The sequence below is a fragment of the Notamacropus eugenii genome, chromosome 2 (assembly GCF_028372415.1).
Source record: "Notamacropus eugenii isolate mMacEug1 chromosome 2, mMacEug1.pri_v2, whole genome shotgun sequence".
Taxonomy (NCBI): Eukaryota; Metazoa; Chordata; class Mammalia; order Diprotodontia; family Macropodidae; genus Notamacropus; species Notamacropus eugenii.
The window spans coordinates 331,143,172-331,160,183 of record NC_092873.1 but is presented as its reverse complement, the minus strand read 5'-3'; the positions used below and the strand labels follow the sequence as shown (position 1 = coordinate 331,160,183).

General features: G+C 37.5%; 1 protein-coding gene across 1 annotated transcript in view; it reads left to right on the top strand.

The window, feature by feature from the left end:
* Positions 1-1,241: 1,241 nt before the first annotated feature.
* Positions 1,242-17,012, top strand: part of RGS9 (regulator of G protein signaling 9) — a 98,632-nt gene continuing 82,861 nt past the window's right edge. Inside the window, exons 1-2 of the mRNA XM_072645491.1 lie at positions 1,242-1,477; positions 12,402-12,498. Coding sequence (XP_072501592.1) covers positions 1,421-1,477; positions 12,402-12,498 — 154 coding nt within the window. The 5' untranslated portion in view covers positions 1,242-1,420. The remainder of the gene's footprint in view (positions 1,478-12,401; positions 12,499-17,012) is intronic.

The window sequence follows — 17,012 nt, the reverse complement described above, 5'->3', positions numbered from 1 at the left end:
ACTGGCTGTCAAGTTATTTTGGTGGGGAATCTAATCACAATGTATGGAAAGCAGATTCTCTGAACCAGCCTGGGTTGAGAGTCATTGCATCATGTGAGGTGGAAAATATGCTGGATTGGAATTCTGGAGACTTTGATTTCTATTGTCATTCAGTCATTAATTTCTTGTAAGACTTTGGGGTAATTCAGTTCATCTCTGTGAGTCTCAATTTTCTCTACAATGAAGGGATTGTACTAAATAATCCCTGAGGACCTTTGCAGGCCTAATATGATATATTATGGATGATTATGCCATATTTTTTTTTCAGCTCATATAATTTATTGTAGTTAGCACAGTTTAAAAATTCACAACAAACACACCAAGATTATAAAACTAAACAGAATCATAAGTTATTACCCGCTTAGGAAAAGAGACTATGCCATCTTGAGGAAAATATCTCCATCCTTCATCCTCTATCCCCAACTCCTCAGTATCTACAAAAAGATGGGGAAGAGGGAAAGTGAGATTCTTCTCCATCACCATTTTGAGCTACAGAATCCCAGGGTTGGAATGGATTTTTGAGATCTTCTAATTAACCGCCTCATTTTATAGAGAAGGAAATAAAAAGCCCGAAGAGAAAGTGAGTTGCTTAAGACCACCCAGGTAGCTAAGAGGCAGCTAGATGGCACAATGGATAGAGCCTCAACTAGGAGTCAGGAATGCCTGAATTCAAATCCTACCCCAGATTCTTACTAGTGTGAGCCTAGAGAAGTCACTCTGCCTCAGTCTCCTCATTTGCAAAATGAGGGGTAGTACTAACAGCACTTACTTCCCAGAGTTGTTGCAAGGATCAGATGAGATAATATTTCTAAAGTGCTTGGCAAAATTTAATTCAATGTATAAATGCTAGCTTCCTCTACTATTATTTGTAGACTCAGGATTTGAATCCAAATGTGTTCCTTATGCTAATCATTTGTATATTTGACAGCATCTGTCGGTGAATGAGGCACTGAAGTAGTGTGTTAGCGTTATCTTTATCTGTTCAAGATGTGCACCGCCTTCTACAAATCCTCTTGTATGCTCAGCTGCCTCATTACCTCACTGGCTTGCTCATGTAGTCTTGGTTGGGTGCACGCCCTCCCCCTTGTGGTCAAATGGCATAAGTACAGCGCATGCTAATGAACACAGAACCACTTGCTGATTGGGTGAGAGTGCCTTATTCCACAGCTGCTTTTCAAGCAGCTTGCAGAGCCAGACTAAATCGTAGCAGCAGCAGCAGCAGCAGCCAGCACCGTTTACCACTCCATTTCTTATCATTACCTCTCCTTATCCCTAGACCACAAGTTTTCTTATCTTCTAAAAATTTTTGGTCTTTTAAATTTATTTTTAACCAACACACCATCACTTATTTAACTGATTCTGAGACTGCTCAGTTTCCAGGATGACAATCAAACATCAAGGCCAGCAGTACAGGCCAAGAATGGCATTCCTCAGAAAGGTAACCTGGTGGGAAATAGATGGGGAGTAAAACCAAGTCTTTGTTAGGAGCCAAAACCTATAGGTTTAGAAGTTGTGGGAGGGGGATAAAAGTGAGGAACAGGTACAGTCCCAGTGAAAAAGGCATTTATTTTTAATTGTTACCACTAATGATTCTTGGTAAATGTATTGTGAAATGATGTATGTGTTTGTTTAAAGAAAAAGCTATTTAGGTTTCCAAACTGACTGGGTATACGTTAAGATCAAAACACATAGAGCTCTTGTTTAGAGCAGTGTGTAGATGAAAACAACCTGTAGGATGAGAAAACTGGGGATTAGAGAGCATCTCGGCAGATCTGTATCTGGTCTAGGTTTTTCCCTCCTTGTGTAATAGACACTTGGCTACCAAATGTATTCTCTACTGAAACTGGTTGTTCCCTGAGCTGAAATACAATATCTGAAAGTTGTTTTTTTTTTTTGGTTTGCAATACCTTGTATAGACTATTGTAATGAGATATTTCATAGGGGCATTGGTCATATTTGAATCTGTATATATATATGTATGTATATATATATATATATATACATACATATATATATTCTCTTGTGTTCATAGTGGCTTTCTATACTGTTTCTCTTGAATTACAAAGGTTTGTGGGACTAAACAACCCAGAAAACTAAACAGCTGTATGTGTGGGGTTTGCTGAGTCCCACTGAATGGAGGAAGTGTTATGCTTGGCCTCGTTTTGTTCAAGCGTCTGTTAGAGAGGGGTTTAAGAAAACTGGAGTGGGAAGACTTGAAGGGGATTAGGCATTAATCCACCTTTTCTCCACCTCCCCCCTCCCTGTGGCTTTATCTGTGAATGTTGTCCATCTTCTTAGGCTTATCTTTGGGAACAATATTAGCTGAATCCTCTGTGATACACATAGCCCCTTGCTTCGGATTGGTGATGGAGTCCCAGCCCTCCAAACAGTCAGAAAATATGTCCAGCTACTCCAAAAAACTCAGGAACCTATCTTGGTTAGTGAATGTAGGGGATTCATCAATGAAGCATAGAGACCAGTCTATTATATCTCAGAGATTTTTACATCATATATTTTAGTATCTTCAATGCAGACAGAAACCAGTACCAGCCAAAAATTTAAAACCATTTTTTTGATGGCTTTACATGTGTGTCTATTATCTTTGTTCTATTTCATCCTAATTGAAAATTTCCTTCCCCAACCCCACCTCCCAGCTGAGACTCAAGATCATCATCCTCTCCTTATATGGAAATCCCAAACTAAATATTAAGACTCCTGCTTTTAATTCTAATAGGCACAGGTTAGCTGTCAATGATTTATTAAAAAACTGTCACATGGTAGATGGATTAGACTTAGAATGCTTGGCCACAGAAGGCAGAACAAGGGGCTATAGTTGGGAGTTATAGAAAGGCTAAATCTGCCTATGTACTATGTAAAGAAAATCTTCCTAGTAATTAGAGCTGCCTAAAAATGGAACAGCTGCTTTAGAAGTTGTGATTTCCCCCTCACTGGAAGCCTTTCAATGATGACTGGATGACCACTTGTTTGGAATGTTGTAGAGGTGATTCCTATATGAGGAAAAATTGGTCTAGTTATCTTTTGGAGTCCCTTAAAAACCTGAGATTCTTAAATTCTCATTTTATAGATCGATTCTTTTGAAATACTTTGATAAGCTATGATTCTGGGCATGGTATAATCCTATTTGTTCTCCTACTACCTGGTTTCTGTCCTTGTTTCCTAAGCTCTTTTTTTTTCTTACAGAGCTTACCTAACTTTTCAATGGCAAATGATGCTTGTAAAGCAAAGAAACAACTTTAATTTTAATTTTTATACTTTTTTCAATTAAGAAGAATTTATATTCTTTTCCTCTCATTGTTACTTTCAATAGAACAAAAACAAAAAAGAAAATTTAAACCCTTCTAACAAATATGCATACTCCAATAAAGAATTTCCCCCAGTTGTCCATGTACAAAAAAAAAAAAAAGTTGTATCTGAAACCTTAGTCCACTGCTTCTCTGTCAGAAGCATGTTTCAATATGAATCCTTTGGTATATTGGCTGGCCATGACATTAATCAGAGTCTTTCCAAGTTTTTTAGTTACATTTCCTATTGTTATAGTATAAATTGTTCTCCTGGTTTTGCTCACTATGCTCTGCATCAGTTCATATAAGCCTTCCTAGGTTTCTCTGAAACTGTCCTCTTCATAATTCTTATAACACAATAGTGTGCCATCATATTCATATGCCATAATGTGTTTATCTATTCCCCAATTGACGGACACTCTCTTGGTTTCCAGGACTTTGCCACCACAAAAAGAGCTGGTATAAATATTTTTGTCCATATAGGTGCTTTTTCTTTTTCTTTGATCTCTTTGCAGTACAGACCTAATAGTGGTTTTACTATTAGTGATTTTGCTATCACTGGATCACAGGGTAAGCACATATTAGTAATTCTGGGCATTTTTTCCTTCTTATAGCTCTTTGGGGTTATAGGCTTAGTAGTGTTATAACTGAGTCAAAGGGTATGTCTAGTCAAGTATCTTTTGGAGCATGGTTCTGTGACATTTAAAATTAAGGTAGGCTGAGGCACAAAGTTCTGAGCATAATCAATTTATTAGAAAAGTGCTAATTTACCAGTAAATAGGTTCTCAGCTTCCCCAGCAAAGATAACACCCAGAATGAGAGGGACAACTCTCTTATATAGATTTGGGAAGTACAGAAAACAGGAAGGCTAGCATCATAGATGGAATAAAACGTAATGGATGGAAATTAGGAATGAGGGCTGTGACTTCTCTTCTGTGACTAAGAAATGGTAATTGTTAGAGTCCAGCTGCATCTTCAAGGAAGAGATAGCAAACCAGACTTTTTTGGATAACAAATTAGACTTGGTTATCCTCAAAGGATAGCTTGGTAGTGTAAAGATACTAGACCAGACTGCCTGGTGTCCACCTGCCTCCTTCAAAGATAAGAGATTTCCTTGACACAAGAACAGAACAATGATGAACACAATTGGATTTCTAAATTTAACTCATTACAACACAGCTAAATTTCTGAACTAAGTTCAAGAAAGGCAGTTACAGTTAACTGTAAGTAGGACCAATCAAAAAAAGACACAGAATCAGTTTAATTATTTAAGTTCCAAAGTGTTATCTAGAAAGGCTTAACCAATTCACAGGTCTGCCAATGGTGCATTAATATGCCTCTACCTTGGAGCATATAATCAGCTGGGGATAAAAAAGTAGTCTCCTTTCCTTCCTCTCCCATAGTAATCTGATTGTATACCCAATTTAAATTCAATGCTGATAAACATTGCCTACCTTTCCACAGCATAGCATTGAACCAGTGTGATGATGCCCTGGTTCGCTTTAGTTCTTTTTGCTCAAAGCGTGGTAGTCTGCATACATTTGTATCTGTCCATTCTTTTTTGGCACTATGATTATAGGTGATGGACTACCAGATTCTGTGACGAAGCTACTGACAAGTTAATTTATTGGACTGAGTGGGTAGTCAAAGATCAACTCTTCTACACTGTACGCTGTGCCTCTCTTAATGTATCTCAGAATAACATTAGCTTTTGGGGACTGCCATATTACACTGTTGACTCATTTTGAGCCTGAAATCCACTAAATCCCTTAGATCTTTTTCATAAGAGTTTCTGTCTAGTCATGTTTGCCTTGATCTTTGTTTGTGAAGTTGTTTTGTAGAACACAGGTACAGAACTTAAATTTGTTCTTGTTATATTTCAGCTTATTCCATTCAGTACTGCTCTAGCTTGTGAAAATCTTTCATAAATATAGATTCTACTATGTAGTCATTTCTCTAAGTTCAATGTCACCTGCAAATTTGACAAGCATTCCATCAGGGCTTTCATCCATGTCATTAATAAAAATGTTGGACAGATTTATGGGAAGCTCTATTAGAGAGTATCCTCAAAGTTGACATTAACACCTGAATAATTATTCTTTGCAACCAATCATTTGACCACTTCCAAATGTACCTATCTCTACTATCACCTAGCCCATATCTCTCCATCTTACCATCACATAGAATTAAAGAATTCATCAAGTACTTTGCTAAAACCTAAACATATTCTGTTTTTTTTAGCATTCCAATGATCTACTATAATGATAACTGTCAGAAAAGGACATGAGAATAGTTTAGTGTGGCCTGTTACTCATGAAGTTTTATGTGCTAGAATTTTGCCAAGAACAGAAGTCAAGGTCATTGATGTATTATTGCCAAATCAAGCTTCTATTTTTTTTAAACTGAGACATTATTTGACCTTTACAATCCTTTCATTTTCTCCCAGCATCTTTCAGAGATGACCAATAATAGCTCAGTAATTACATCTGCCAGTTTTTCATTACTGTACAATTTAATTTATTCAGGTCTGGTGATTAAAACTCATTGAAAGCAGCAAGATACCTTTCGATTGTCCTTTTACTTAACTTGAGTTTACACTCACTTCCAGACATTTCAAACCTCAGAAGTTTAGCATATTAGGTACAGATGCTCTGAGAGAAAAACTGGATTCCTTTTTAAGCTTAAATAACATATCCTGAATCCCTGTCAGGTGGGGCCATCCTGAGGGCTAATCTAAGTGTTATTTATTCACACCTTCAGAAAAATGTATATAGGTAACTTAACACTTTAGCAAGAGTTGAATAGGGTATTCTCTCTCTCCAACATTATGTACATTGGAATTAATGCTTAGATTAGGGTATCAAGTCTTCCATCTTCATAGGCGGGATCCAGTGAAGAAAAGAGATTCATAAAATGCAAGGAAAATTTCCTTGATAATGAGGGTTGTTAGTTTCTGGAAAGGTGAAGTGTAAAATTCTGTACTGTAGAAGGCTGTAAAATTTCCTTCTGGGGGGAGGGGTCTTAATAAATAAGGTAGATTCTTATTTACCTGTGATTCCAGGTGTGTTTCTATTTGAAAACAGATGATCTAGATTGCCTTGCAGGTGCTTCCCAACCTTTGAGATTCTGTGACCTTGATTCACCTTGACTTTTGGGATCCTAAATCGCATTTCCAGAATAAAGTCATAGAAAAATCTATTAGAGCCCTTATGGGCGGGTTCTCTTAAATATTTCCATGCTACCCACTTCTCTCCCACGCTCTTCCCTGTGTTGCACAAATGCTGAAAAGGAAAGCTAACTTAATATATTTTCAAAAGGTTCTTTAATTGTTTCCACATGATCGTCAGGAAGATTATTTTTAAGTTTATAGGAATCTTTAATAAGTGTCATTTTTTCCTTTGGAAAGAAAAAAAAATGAACTCAAGAGCCTAAGTCAGAAAGCAGGTGCATCTCCCTGCATCCCTATTAACTATCCTCTTCCCATAGGAACAGAAAATTGTGGGTTAATTATTTTTTTTTTTACCTGGACATCTAAAGTGTATAATGAGCAGGGAAGATAGATGTGGAAGATGCATGGTGCTGTGGATTTCATGGTGTGGAAAAAGAAATAAATTTGGAGTTAGAAAACCTTGGTTCAAATGCTGGCTTTGACATTTATAACTTGTGTGACTTTGGGTCACACTTTACCTTCTGGGCCTCAGTTTCCTCATTTGTAACATGAAGGGATTGGACTTGATGGATCTTAAGGTCCCTTCCAGTTCAGTCCTATGACCTATCCACTTCCTACAATACATACACACACACACATGTATATGATGGCTAGGAAACTTGTCCAGATTACAGGTGACAAGTTACCTTAGTGGTTGTTTGTTTTTTGAAGGCAGTTGAGGTTATTTGTCCAGGGTCACAGAGCTAGTAGGTGTCTGAGGGGCAGATTTGAACTCGGGTGCCCCTGACTCCAGGGCCCATACTCTATCCACTGTGCCATCTACTCCTCCCCCTACCCCACCTGCCTTAGTATTTTTAAAAAGACTTCTCTGCTCAATGAGGAGGCTGAACAGTTGGCCCTTCTTGGTAGGAATGTATTTTGTGTTTTCAACAGGATTTTGTAAAGCATCTAATATGTACCAGGTGCTTGGGACACAAAGGCAAAAATCAAATAGTCTATGACTTCAAGAAGATTACTAATTAGAAACAGCATGTACACAGATAAGTAAATATATCTATATCTGTATCTATAGCAATATAAACTACCCATGTGTCAAACAGAGATGGTCCTGGTTGCTTCCTTCCTCCCTCACTACCATCCCCACTCATCATCTTCTCTAGTCCCAGAGAAATGAGGGGAGGGTCAACCACTTGAAACCTTTTTCCTATGGTGACCAAATTCTTAGTCACAGCTTCCCCTGAGACTCCCCAAACAATTGTAAGAAAAGTTATTTTCAGAGTTAAAACAACAACAACTAAATACAAAACAATTTCGGTGGTGGGGGCACTGATCACTGGGGAAGGAAGTGTAGAAGGTCACACTTAAGCTTAGCTTTGAAGGCAGTTAGGGGATCCAAGAGGCAGAAGTGAGAAGGGAAAGCATTCCAGGCATATGGGGTAGACCATGCAAAAAGGAAGAAGATGGCATGGATAAACAATAGAAAAAGCAGTTTGGATGGACAGGAAGTAGGGCATGTGAGGGGGGATAATACATTATCAGCCCAGAAAGATCATTTGGAGCCAATTTGTGAAGGACTTTAAATGCCAAATAGACGAGCATCTCTTGGCAGTAAGGAACTAGTGAAACTTCTGTGACATCATATCTTAGACTAGCAGCTGGTGCTACCTCCTAGCCTACTCTCCCCTATGAGTATTAGCATTTTGCCTCTTCCGTGAGGTTGTATCATTGACCTAGTGGCCTGAAAGTCGGCCAGACCCTGCCATTGAGGAAAGCCAAGGAACAACAGTTTTAAATGGAACTAAATGAATAGTTCTCTGTTCCAACTCCCCTACTTTCCCTTCTCTCCCCCCACCCCCATCCCAAGGCTTTGATGAAAACAAAACACATTCCTAAATTAGGATCCAATGGGACCTGTCTGGAAGCCAAGAGTGTCTGTTTACATATTAGCTAACTGTCTGTAGCTGTTATCCAGAAAGTGATGAGACTGAGACAGAAGGGATGTCTTTGCTAGCATTTGTTTACACATCCAGTTACAGTGGTATAATTCCAGTTACAGTGTATCATCTCCAGTATGGTACTTGATTTGGTTCCAGAGACCCAAATAATAAATCCTATCCTCAGCATCTTAAGATAATAAATTTAGAGCTGAAAGGGACATTAGAGATTGTCCCTTCAGAGACTTCTCCCTCATTTGATAGATGAAGATCCTAAGGGCGTAATCTAACAGTTTATAAACTCTTGACTTTCTCAGGGTTGCCAATGAAAATAACAAGTAACAACTTCTCTGAGCTTCAATTTCCTCATCTGTAAAATGAGGGTGGCACCATAGTGCATCGAGTACTGCTCCTGGAGTTAAGATGACTCATTTTCTTGAGTTCAGATCTGGTCTCAGATACTTACTAGTTGTGTAACCCTGGGCAAGTCACTTTGCCCTGTTTGCCTCAGTTTCCTCATCTGATGATCTGGAGAAGAAAATGATAAACCACTCCAATATCTTGGCCAAGAAAACCCCAAATGGGGTCTCAAAGAGTCAGGCACAACAACATCAACCCCAAAAATGTTAGTAGTGGCATCTGCCTCATTGGGTTATGATGATCTAATGAGATAATGTATGTAAAGAACTTTGCAAACGTTAAAATGTTATATAAAAATATAAGAATTTATTATTAACTAAACATTCCCTGTCTATCATTTTAGGCTTATTTTTTAAAAGTGTGTTTTGTTAAAGCCACAAATAAAAGAAACTTGAATCTGAATATTTGGCACTACCCAAAGAAAATATCCTTTCCAAACTCTATGATCTATTCAAGTCAGTCTTTAAACTGTCACGTGTTCCTCAAACATAATATGCCACCTATCATTTCCATGCCTTTGCAGTGGCTGTTCCCTATCCCTAGAACACTCCCTGTTCAACCTTTGCCTTACAAAATACCTACATGAAGCCTTCCTTCCCTGACCTTCCCCTCATCTACTTTGGATGTTGTTCAGTTGTTTCAATCCTGTCTGACTCTTCATGATCCCATTTGAGGTTTTCTTGGCCAAGATACTAAAGTGGTTTGACTTTTCCTTCTCCAGGTCATTTTACAGATGAGGAAACTGAGGCAAGCATGGTTAAGTGACTTGCCCAGGATCACATAGCTAGTAAGAGTCTGAGGTTAAATTTGAACTCATGAAAATTAGTCTTCCTGATTCCAAGACTAGCACTCCATCCATTTCTCCACCTAGTTGCCCTACTAGCTACCTTTTATTTATTTTGTGTGTGTGTTTTAACACTACACACATAGTCCTATAAACACATGTTGGGTCTCCCAATAGAATGCAAGTCCTTGAGAATAGAGATTGTTTCATTTTATTAATCTGTATCCCCAGTGCCTGGCACAGGGTAGGTGTTTAATAAATATTATTGATTAATTAATTGATAAATCTGGGTTGCATTGCTCCACAAATATATACAGCATCCACATACAGTAGCCACACGTAGAATTCGCAAGTAGAGAGGCACATCTGTAGCCAAATCACAAGTAAGGAGAAACAACTTACACCTCTGATGTTTCAGGATTGTGAAGTCCTTGCTCTACTTTCACTGACTTTTGGCTTGCAGATTCTGCTTGGTGCTGTTACACCATAGACACCATGGCCTTCTGATCAAGAGCGCTACTATCCACTTTTCTAGAAAGCCTTGGAACAATTGTCCTGGGGGAAATAGGAGCCTCCATAATTCTGCTTTCTCAGTCTTGACTCAGAGCATTGTCTCCTCCAAGAGGAGCATGGCACTGGCCCCAGGCTCTTTTGGAATGGACATCTGCTCAGTTTCAAAGTTGGATTCCTCCATGTGTTTCTGCAGCAAAATGACATTGCTGATGAGATGACAAGAAAAATTCCTCTTCCCCCAGCATCACCCTGAAAAATCCAAGAATTTCGAGGGAAAAGGTGACAATGAACTCTTAACAGCTGTGTCCTTCTCCATAATTGGCTCTTAAATTCTCTCTGAAGATCAAATGTTAGAAAGGTCAACTTTACCCCACCCCCGCCCAAATTTTCAAGTCTCAACCCCCAGCTAATACTCTTGGCCCTTTTATGTGCAAATGTGCGCCTCTGAATCTAGAGTTTTTGGAAGCTTGAAAATATAGCTCCTTAAAGTTTGAAAAGGGTACGCACCTTTATATCTCATTGTCTCTGTTATCTGTCCCTTAGCTACTGTAACTTCATCAGGAGGATTATGAGGACACAGCTGATCAGAGCTTTCCTGTTCAGCATTTTGCTACAGTTATAAGACCTTTGAACCATCACATATCTCCTACACTCCCTCCCCTACAGGAGCAGACTCTTTTCCATATTCACACTTCCAGCTGACTGCTGTCAAAAAGCATCTATTGCTAGAACAAGGCTCCAATGCCATCTAATGCACTTAGACCTCCTATAAAACAAATTCAGAACTCTGAGTCTATTGCTGAGCTACTGCTAAGCTAACTGATTCAGTTGTACAAAAATTACTTTCCTTCTTTTTATGAAATTTTCTCCTATTTAGGGACTCACTATAGACATGCCTTGATATTTGGTTAAGTTACATCAAGTCAAGAAGCATTTATTAAGTGCCTACTGTGTTCTAGGCATTATTCTAAGTGCTGAGGACATGAAGAAAGGCAAAAACCCCTCAAAACTCCAGTCTTTGTTCTCAGGGAACTTATTTATAGTTTGATGGGGGATACAATGCAAACAACTATGTGCTAACAAGATAGATAAAGGATAAATTGAAAATGATCTCTGAGGAAGGCACTAAGATTTAAAGGAGGTCTGGAAAAGCTCCTTGCAGACAGTGGGACTTTAGCTAAAACTTTTAAAAGTTGAAACTTTCGGAATGCACTCTCTTCTGACCTCTCTGCCTTATAGAACACCTCTTCTTTCAAGATGCCTCTCAAACGTCACTGGCTACACAAAGCCTTTCTTGATCTCACCAACGGTATCCTCCTCCCAAGCGACATTGTATTGTATAATTAGCCACTAGGTCATTCTGTGCAGACTTGAGCTCAACTCCTGCCTCTGATACCAGCTGTGTGATGGAGGGCAAGTTCTTTAACTTCTCTTAGACTTAGTTTCTTCATCTGTAAAATGGGGATAATAATAGCACCTGCCTCCCAGAGTTGTTCTGAGGATCAAGTGAGTTAATATGTGAAAGATGCTTTGTCAACCTAAATAAATGCTAACTGTTATTACAATTATTAATTACTTTGTACTTATTTCTTTGTATTTATTTTGTATTTATATCTATATCTTTATATATCTCTATATAGATATATAAATATCTATAGATATTTATATATAGATATCTTTGTTGTCTCCCCTCTTACAATATGAGTTTCTTGAGAGTAGAGGTTGTTTTGTTCTTAGCATTTCTGTCCCCAGTGCCTAGCACAGTGCCTGGAACATAATAGGTGTTTAATAAATACTTGCCGATTAACTGAAAAGAAACTCACTAAAGTCCTGCTCCAATGCCTTATTATGTGAAGGGTAACCCTGGGTTCTCTACGCTTATGTCAGTAGAGTGCATGCTTTGAGAGGTCCTCCCAAATTGGAAAATCTTCAAGTGTGACTCAAGTGACAGATGATGTCTGTCATCTGAGGACCAGATAAGCTAGATGAGGAAAAAAAAATTACAAATACTTTTATTTATGTTTTATTAAAGCCAGAAATAAAAGAAACTTGATTCTGGATATCTGGCATTGTACAAATAGAATATCCATATTAGTATGCCAAATATCTAGAATCAGGTTTCTTTTTCTTCTGGTTTTAATAAAATATACATAATTTTAAAAAATTTAAAATCTGAGGAAACAGACAAGATATGCTTTGTTGGGATTCATCTTTTGACCTCCCTCTGTTCTGTCTTTCAGATTGAAGACTTAGTGAAGGAAATGCAGAACCCAGAGACAGGAATCAGAATGCAAAGCCAGAGGGTTATGATCACTAACATCCCTCATGCAATGACAGGTAGGGCCTGGCAAAGACTTGAGGGTGTCCTGGAGCTGAGGTTTGTGCCTGGAACAGAATGTATTCTTGTCACACCAGTTGGATTAAGTCATAAACGGGAAGTGATAGAAGTCAATTCTAAAATAAGGTTTTGATGTTGTAATTCCCAGTGGTGAGAGTGGAAAGAGATGACTTGAATGTGTCATTTCTTGAAACTATTTCTCTTAGGAGGTCATCATTTAAAAGAAATAATATTTTATTTAATATAGTTTGTTTTTAAGGGCAAAACCACTTCTCAATAATCTGCTAATTCCTTCCGCTTTGTTCTTCCTTATAAGAGAAAAAAAATGGAGCAAACCGTACTGATGCAATGATTACAACTAACATTCTGCATTCATAGTCCTACTTTTTTATTGAAAAAATTATATTGTATTCAAATATCAAACATCTGGAACCAATTCTGATCACTGAGTTCTTTTTTCTTTTCACTTTTAATGTTATTGTAACAATGGCTATGTTATTTTCTTGCTTTTGTTTCCTTGTCATTCATTCAGGATATCTTCCTATCTTTCTCTTAATTCTTTATATTTTTTGCTCCTTATAGGACAAAAATCTTCCAATATGTTAATGGAACAAAATTACAATTTGTCCAGTTAAATTACAATCTGTTCAGTCAAATAGAAGAGCACCTATTTTATTTGCAGTTCTTTTGCTAATATAAAAAGTGCTACTATGAATATTTTATTTTACATAGAACTTTTTGCTTGTTTCATTATAGCCATGATAACTAACATTTCACTGTCAGGTTGCTAACTTCTTCTATAAAGGGAGATGAGCCTTAATAGAAACATATATCATCTGAGAGCTGTGATCTCTTATTGTCTCTGTATTTCAGTTGGATTTAAGTCCATGGTTTTTGAGAGCCATGACATGTTCCAAGGTAGAACCTCCCAAGAGAGGACTAATTTTGGTAGCACCATTTGTAGACAAGGTATTCTGAGCCAACAAGTCCAGTGGTGAATAATGGCTTATGTTTTCCCTCTTAATTTGTTATGCATTTTCATTTTCTTGTTTTTGATGTTGGCAATTTTTTTTTCTCTTTTAAAAAATACCTTAATGGTTATTTGTTTTGTTACTCCCTCCCTTTTCACTCCCCTCCCCCAAAAAAATCAAGTCCTAGTTTTTTTAATTAAATGCTTATTTATTTTTCAGTTTTGTATCTTTGGTTTTCGGGCAATTTTTATATTTAGTGAGAATTTTGTGATTTTATAGTTTTTTTTTAACTTGTTTGTGCAATTCATTGATGTGTTTTTCTTTTTTATTGATGAATATGTTTAGATATGAGTTTTCCCCTAAAAGCTGCATGGACTACTTCCCAAATGTTTTGAAATGTCTCATTTTTGTAGTTATTTTTGCTGATAATATCATTCTTATAATTTGTTCTTTTGCCCATATTTTCTTCAAGATTAATTACTTAGTCTTTCTACTTGAATTTTTCAAATGCCTTTTATTGATGATTATTTCTATTGTGACCAGTAAAGAATGTTTAGCATTTCTTCTTTTCTGAATTTGTTTATAATTTTATATGCTCTAGCATGTTGTCAATGGTGCCAAAGACTCTAAATTTCTCGTTTTATTCTCTAATGTACTCCTTTTCTCCCTCCATTTTCTTTCCTCTCAACCCGAACAAAATTAGGAAGAAAAAAAAATCCCTTTCCCTGTATTTGTCTTTCTTTACTCTCTATGACTCTTGAAGATAATAAAACTGAAGGAAAACGTGTGTCTTCTCCCCCTATTAGAATGTAAGCACTTGATTATGATTTAGTATGTTCCAATGACTCAAATGGAATTACCTCCCTAGATTTCTTTGTCTCCTGTGATTAAGTATCAGAGGTTCTCCCCAGCTCTGATTTTTTTTATTATTATTTTTTGATGTTTAACAATCACTGCCATACAATTGAGATTTTATTCCCCCCCCCACCTACCCCCCCACTACCCCCCTCCCTCCCCACGACTGCATACAATTCTGTATAGGTTCTACATATACTTTCCTACTGAGTATATTTTCACTATAGTCATGCTATGTAGTCAGACTAAAATAAATGAAAGAAATCATATAACAAATCAAAACATGATACACAAACACATACACATACACAAACATGATCTGCTACATTTTGTGAATGACTTCCATATTTCTTTCTCTGAGTGTGGACAGCTCTGATCTTTTAATCAGGAATTCTTTAAAGTTCTCTTTTCTATTAAAGATTTACATCCCTGCTATAGGGAGATACTTTTCAGGATATGTTATTTTTGGTTTTGAGTCTTTTTGGAATATTGTATCCCAAGATATTTTCTTCTTTCTACTAGTTACAGAATGGTCTTGTGTGATCTTGACTCTGGTTTCTTGGTATTTGAATTCTTTCTGGCTGCTTGGAGTATTTTTCTTTTTAGCCCACAAGCTTTGGATAGATATAAACAATTTGTGAAATCCAGAATTATCCTCCTTTCTTCATATCAATTTACATAAGATTCTTCCCAAAGCAGGCCTTAGAGCATTTAGTGTATCACCATTCTAGATCTCCATGACTAAAAACTATACCTCTACTTTAGATGATTAAAACCATGTAGCTTAATCAGTCTCTCAGGACCCAAGGTCTGGGCGGTACAAACAACGCAGAAAACATTCTTTAGCATGATCCCACTAGGACTGAAGCCATATTTCGTGTCCAGAGATAATTCTAAGTTAACAAATAAATTACCCGAAGAGGATATTATGTGAGGCATACTGCCAACAAAAGAAAAAAAAACGGAAGTCACAGTTAAAACTATAACCATATCTTGAAGTCAGAACAGCTGTGGTGTGGTCAAGCCATTAATTGGTGAAATTCATAGTGAAACTTGTGAGTAGGACAGCAGCCAGGAGCAGATGAGAAGCAATTGTATATAGGTTATACATGTGCAATCTTGCAAAACATATTTCCATATTAATCATTTTGTGAAAGACACAGACCAAAATGAAAAAGAAATGAAAAAAGTGAAAAATAGTATGTTATGATCTGTATTCATACTTGATCTGTTCTTTCTCTGATTGTGGATAGCCTTTTTCTTCACAAGTCCTTTGGAAGTATCTTGGATTCAACAACCATTTTTATTCTCCATATGGTATCTCCCTCTAAAGATCCCCCTCCATAGGGGTTTCATGTTCAACCTGAATAGGATCTCCAGGGATGATGGCTACATGATTCCTTGTGTCCAGAAGATCCGTAAAGATCTGAACCTTACCTTCCATTAAAAAAAAAAAAAACAAACCATCACCTAGGCCTAGGGTATCTTATACTCTTTTCTTCTGATGTCAAGAATCAATGGAGAGCTTGACCCCACCCCTGATAATCTTTAAATTAAATAAATTCAGGGTCCATGGGAAGTGGTGGAGGCTGAAGATGGTAGGGCTGAAGGCCCTATTGCCTCTTCCTTCTTCTGGTATTCCAGAAGAAGAATATAAAATATATAATTAGGATATAAAAGAGCTTATCAATTTCTTTCTTATCAAGCCCATGTTTTAATGACCAAATTCATAATTCCTTCTTAGACAAGTCTTTCTGTCTCTCTACCATTTCACAGGGGCAGCTAGGTGACACAGTGGCTAGAGCGCCAGGCCTGAAGTCAGAAAGATTCATCTTCCTGAATTCAAATTTGGCTTTAGACACTTGCTAGCTGTGTGACCCTGGGCAAGTCACTTAACCCTGTTTGCCTCAGTTCCTCATCTGTAAAATGAGCCAGAGAAGGAAATGGCAAACCATTATAGTATCTTGGCCAAGAAAACCCCCAGATGGGGTCATGAAGTCAGATGCGACTGAAAATGACCTAACAACAAAAAATCCCTTTCACAGCGGGCCACTAGAGATGAAGTATCGTTCCAGTCTGCTAAACATCTGGGAGCATATCCTTCCTAGAAACTTTAAAAACATATCTTCCCAATCCTGAACAAGAACCAAAGAGGGAAGGCCCACTGCAAGAAACTGCTTCCATCTAGGAGGCGCACCCTCCAAATGCTTAGCTCCAACTTCTCTGAAGCAGGCTGTGCTCCAGGGGATGGGGGCTTGTTCAGGTGATCAGTATTAGGCAGTCAATCTAGAATTCCCTTTATCTTTCAGATAATGAACACCCACCCTACTCTGTCTCTAAATGGGAACAGGATAAGCATGGTATTTTTCCTTTGTGGGCCAAATCTGCCTCTTCTTTCCTTAACTCTCTGGCACAGAGATGCAAATCTCCTATCTTGACAGTGTGGACCCTCAAAAGGACCTAACAAAGAGTTAATCCCCTCAATTCATGAAATTCACTCTCAGTAGATTAATCCAAAAGAACCAGTCTGGCTAGAGAGTGCTGGTAAATGTTTAATGACTGGTTCTCATTTAAAAAGTAGACAGGATACTCTTAATTTTAATCTGCATTTTTAACACTTACTCTATCACTTTCTTGAGTCTAGAAATGGACAAAACAATAAATCAAACCCTGATTTGCAGGATTAC